Consider the following 5,560-nt stretch of genomic DNA (forward strand, 5'->3'; position numbering starts at 1 on the left):
TTCTCCATCGAAAGATTATTTACTAAGATTTTAACAATTTATCTTTGGTAGAACTAGAATGCCAAAACAATAGTTTCTGTCTGCTCTCTCATCTGAACTTAGTGATACCTTCATGGTATACTTCCTTCCCTGATGTGCAACGATGTAGCAATTATATTAAAAGGATATGTGCCTAATGGTCTTCGAGTGACAACAAATTTTCTGGAAATGTTCAATTATTTAGTTACAACCATGGAGGAGCATTTAGATGCCACCAGACTCTGATAATGACTTTTAAATTGTGATGAAGCCAACAACAATTAGTGACAGATTTAGTGCCTTGTGCTGTTGATTGTTGACTTGCTCAATGAAGTTGAAGAAAAAGAGAAATCGTGTTAATTTCTTTGACATCCTACGTTCAAAGTTGAGATTTGTGTTCTGTGCTTTTCATTTCCAATGTCTTGTGGTACTTGTGAAATAGGGAAATTATCAATCAGTGCTATACATCTTGAGACTGTAATACGATTTATAAAACCACCAACGAGAGAGTGCAGTTTAAGGAATCGACCCAGTTTATTGCATTAGCTAAGCTTGGATGTAAAGTTGTCATCTTGGATGGCTACTTGAGTTTTCAGCCTAATCAACTGAACCTTTACTATCTTTATGGTTCAAGTTGATTTGTTCCTCGTACTTTGACATTGAACCTGATGCTAGCTCATAAGACGTGGGTTTAGTGCAGGTTTGAACTCTGTCGCAAACAAAAGTATGGTATTTAAGTGAGGCAGAGGATAAAGGAGGAGAGGGCTACTATTCATCGAGTTTTGAATGATGTGTCACGGTAGAATGCAAGTAGAAGGAATTAGCACAAGTTCTATGGATATGCTATTTATAGGTAGGGTGGTGATAAATTTATGTTTGGTAGTAGTACATTTGAGGAATAGAAAGCTTTTGTTAGTTGCTACTGGTAGTTGAGCGGTTAGGTCTTCGTGTCATATTGCTCTCTGCAAAAAAAGAAAAACAACATCTAGGCATTTATGACTTTAGTCAAAAGATGCAATTCTTTTTGGTGACTGGAAACATCAGTCTACCAAATCATGGTCCTGTTCAGTGTATTTCACTATAAGTTGCATTTATATTGATCTAACAACCCATGTGAAGTGGGACATCTTCAACAGAAATAATAAATGACCATAGGTGATGGAAATTTGGATCCCAAATGCTTGGAGACTGAATTCGTTTTCAATTACTCAAAATATTTACCTGTAAGGGTTAATAAAATAGTTCTTCTCAATAATAAAAACTTAATAGTAAAAGTGGTGCGTGCTAACTTTATTTTATAGACGTGCACAAAATTGAAGTCAACCAGTATTTCAAATGCTGAAATTTTGGATTTGCAAATACTGATGATTAAACCAGTATTTGCAAATATTGTATATAGGTAATTATACAAATACTACAATATTATTTATGGCCCACAATACTCATTCAATAATATATAGAGGAGAAGTTGCTGTCAATAATTGGTAGGGATCATAAAAAGAACAGATCATCAATATAACCTTAATGGAAGGGTATAAGTGATAGATATTTGGCAGCCGGACTCTCTAAAAATATTATCGTACTCGTGTCGAATTCTTCAAGAATGCACTATTTTTAAAGTAGACATTTTTTTAAGAGTCCGATTAACAATTAAAAAGCCTCAATTAAGTGAGTAGGTAGGGAAATTGAGGCACAATTATTTCTAGTTGAAATGTGGTAGTAGTATTCACACTTGATCCTTGATTATCACATAACATTACAACGAGAGGGGGCTCAAGTCACAAACACATCATCATGTCCTTCATCACCCATTTTATATACTACATGGAAATTGACTGAGAGATTATAATATTTCACAATTTCTCAATAAGACACTTAAAAAAAAACATATAGTGGTAATTAGGATTATTAATAATGATATAAATCAATCAACATTTTTTTCCCTTTTTGCAACCAAGTGCACCAGCATTCATTGTAATAGAATTAACCAAAGTAAATGGCCTTGCACTTAAACTTGAAGCTTTAGCATAACTAGAAGAAGCTCCAGCACCAGATCTTGTGAAAAAAGCTCCATTGAGCATTAAATCACCTTCAGATCTCCAATTCCAATTCTTCCATTCACTTTCTGCTGCATCCTCATGTTTTGTCACCTATGTAACAAACATTTTGTCACTAATTAATATAAAGTAACTAACCATACTTTTTTATTTCACCAAACTTTTTCACTAGTTAGTTATATTTTGTTGTACCACTATTACACCAGTTTCAACTCTATAACGCTAAAAAGAAAAGGGGCCATACAAAAAGTTGCAATCTTGAAAAAAACATGAGGTGTTTTTCTTTTTAAAAAAAATATATTATTAAATACCTTTGTAACCTTTAAAAAATCAAAAGTACACTTTTTAATTATTATTTTTTTGTAAATATTTTACTTCCTCAAAAGATTGGAAAAATGTACCTCCTTGTTAAAGACATCATTAGGAGCAAGAAATCTATTGCCTTGACTATTGATAGTTGGAGAAGCACTTCCTCCAATTGCATACATCTCCCAATGAGTGTAGTCATTATTCACCACATGGAAATATCCATGTCTACATCTGTATAAATCTCAGAAATATGTCTTATTACCCCCCAATAAATGTAATAATAATAATTAAAAAAAACATATTAGATCCAACATTTCTTTATTTTAAATTATTTTTTTTACCTTGGCATCCTCTGCACAAGCCCTTCTCCAAAATGGTTAAAAGCAATGGTAACTTGCATATTCTTGTCTCTAGTGAATGTATCACTATGCCCCAAAAGCATTACCTGTCGAGGTAGACTCAAAATTTAAAGTCGTATTATTACTATTCGGTAAGGCCATATCGGTCGCGGATTAATTACCTTATTATGATGTGTCATATAATTATTGGAAATAGTAATGGCAGTAGATCCACGAATTGCATCGATCAAACCATCTCTACAATTTGATAAAGAACAATGATCCACCCAAACATGACTTCCACCAAATATAGAAACACCATCTCCATCTGATAATGTTCTCCAACCATAATGTTGTGGTGAATCTCTAACATAAGCATTACCACCTTGTTTACAATCATGAATATTTAATCCATGTATAATAATATTTGTAACATATTGTATAGTTATACATGGACCACCAGCAATATGTACACTAGCACCTCTACCATCAATAGTCTTGAATGAATTCAACATTAATTCTTCTTTTAACTTAATGACCATGTCTCTAGAAAATATTATCCAAAGGGGTTCATCTTGAATTGCACCATATCTTAATGTTCCTGGCTTTGGGTTCACAGGGTCATCACTAGTGTCAGTAACTATATAGATTTTGCCATCTTTTCCACCAATTGCTTGTTTGCCGAAGCCAATGGCACAATCAGCTAATCTTTGTCTGTTTTTTTCCCAATTGGGGTCACATCTCCAACAATCATCAATAGGATTGCCTGTGCCACATGATAAATAGCCTAAGTTCCTTCTTGATGCATTGATTTTCCTTTAAAATGTAAAAAAAAGAAGAAGAAGAAGTCAACATGTGAATTATAGAGCTACGACACGAACGAATAAAATGTTGTGGGGGGGGGGGGGGCGGGGGGAGGTTGCTCATTTTTGTACTTGCTTTCTGATTTCTAATTATTTCTTCAATTAACAAAATGAAAGAGAATAAACAAGATTCTCTTAGCTAAGCATAGTCGATCCAAAATCCGAGAAATAAAAGAGAAGAAAAATGCAATTTGGTAGTAATATTCCATTTGAGTTGAAAAATGCCAAATGTAAGTGATCAGAGGAGGTTAGAAACTCATATATTAATGAGTGGCTCCACGATTTCTTATGGACAAAGGGTCAGGGAGACGACCTCCCCACTGTCCCCCATGGCCGTACCCTTCATAACGTAAGTACATAGAAATCTTGATCTGTTTACTTATTCCCTCAACAAAAAAAATAATTAAGTTTACAGTACGTTGACAATTAACACAAAAATAAGCAGAAATAATAAACTTTAAATATCGAAACTAAGGATTTATACAACGGAGCCCAAATAATGATTAAAAAAAGTGAAATGGGGAATAAGAGTAAGGGTGTTAAGTGTCATACTGATTAACTTCTTGGACTATAACTTCAGGATCAGAAACATGAGAGGAGAATGTGAAGATAGGAGATAATAAAGTGAGAAAGAGAAGAAAGGAAAGTGTCATTCCCATTGAAATCCCCTTTGTGTTGTTAGGGGAAGAGAAAATAATAGGAGTTAGGAATGAAGGGGATGTGGGACTTTTGGAGGGGTTTTATATACGAGGGAAGAGAGGATGAAGAGGTTTATGAACCAACCAAACATCACTTGGACCTACTTGTATCTACTATTCCACAAATTTGGTATTTCTCTCCTTTCATGTATACTCTCTCTCTATCACGGAGTTTAAGAAAATAAATAAAAAATTTAATTATGTGGTTCTAAATTAAAATTATGTCAAATATATCAAAATGTTCTTTAATGTTGTGGCCATAAATATACAGCGTGGAAAGTAGAAATTAAAGTATTGCCAAAAAAGAAAATGAGTCATTCTTTTTGAAATAGACTGAAAAGGAAAGTAGGTCATTCTTTTTTAAATGGAGGGAATATATGTTGTAATAATCGAGAGTTGTGATGGAAAGGTAATGGTAAGTATGTACTCTTTCATTTTTAAGCAGATGTTTTGGATTCGAGCTCTGCTGGGTGCAGAGTCGCTTTTATTAGGGAATGTGTTACTCTCCTTACGTGGAATTTTCCAGCGTGAATTCACATTTAATCGAATTTCAATATAAATATCGAATATCGAGTGAAAAATAAAAAATATATTATTATAAATATTTTGTTACACAATTAATGTGTTTTAACTAATTATAGCAAATTATCTAATGTAATTTTATAAGACGTCTTATTTTAGAGTAAGTTTGGTACAATGAAAGAAATCATTTTTCATGGAAATTTTCTTTTGGGGTCTGGTATATATATATATATCAAAAGTTAATAAAAATGTCAACAAATAAAAGAGTAATGTATAAGTTTTAATAGTTGAAACAAGTAATATGAATTTAAAAGTTAAAATAGTTGTAAAAAAGTGACTTCCGTCCATAAGTGTCATTTTTCTCTTTTTTTAATGTAAAATTCCTTTTCCCATACCAAACAATAAAAAATTGTTAGGAATTAATGGATGTCATTTTCTCCTCTTTATTTTTTTCCTGCACCCTTTTTTTTTATCAATTGTGGTAACTAATCTTTGCCTATAAATTGTCAGATTTGACAATGAAAATGTACACAATTCTCTCAAACTCTCTCCAGTTTGTTTTTCCTTTAGTTTTTTGTTTACTTTTCTTATAATTTTATTATTTTATAACACGTTATCAACACGAAACTTTAATTTTTTCAGAAAAATTAACTTCTATATCAGGTATATCTACTGAAGAAATTTTATTTTAGTTGTCTTTGTTATTTCTAAATTAATTTCTATATCAGTTGTCATCGTGTCAAATTTATCAAAAC

The 5,560-nt window shown here is 32.4% G+C and overlaps 1 protein-coding gene across 1 annotated transcript; it reads right to left on the reverse strand.

Moving 5' to 3' along the window:
* Positions 1-1,791: 1,791 nt before the first annotated feature.
* LOC129880419 (probable pectate lyase 5) lies at positions 1,792-4,311 on the reverse strand. The gene is made up of 5 exons (XM_055954448.1): positions 4,138-4,311; positions 2,905-3,538; positions 2,726-2,829; positions 2,477-2,615; positions 1,792-2,168 (listed from the first exon to the last, which is right to left on the reverse strand). The coding sequence occupies exons 1-5, from the start codon at positions 4,242-4,244 to the stop codon at positions 1,947-1,949; spliced, it is 1,206 nt and encodes a 401-aa protein (XP_055810423.1). The 5' UTR covers positions 4,245-4,311; the 3' UTR covers positions 1,792-1,946.
* Positions 4,312-5,560: the final 1,249 nt, after the last annotated feature.

This window comes from Solanum dulcamara, chromosome 2, assembly GCF_947179165.1.
Source record: "Solanum dulcamara chromosome 2, daSolDulc1.2, whole genome shotgun sequence".
In the NCBI taxonomy this organism is placed as follows: Eukaryota; Viridiplantae; Streptophyta; class Magnoliopsida; order Solanales; family Solanaceae; genus Solanum; species Solanum dulcamara.

What these genes read in the sequence shown, in the direction of transcription:
- LOC129880419 (XM_055954448.1), bottom strand. Translation starts at nt 4,244, where the DNA reads ATGGGAATGACACTTTCCTTTCTTCTCTTTCTCACTTTATTATCTCCT. An exon ending in ATAGTCCAAGAAGTTAATCA is followed by an intron (nt 3,539 to 4,137) that starts GTATGACACTTA and finishes TACATTTTAAAG; the next exon opens with GAAAATCAATGCATCAAGAA. An exon ending in CTTGTGCAGAGGATGCCAAG is followed by an intron (nt 2,616 to 2,725) that starts GTAAAAAAAATA and finishes AGATTTATACAG; the next exon opens with ATGTAGACATGGATATTTCC.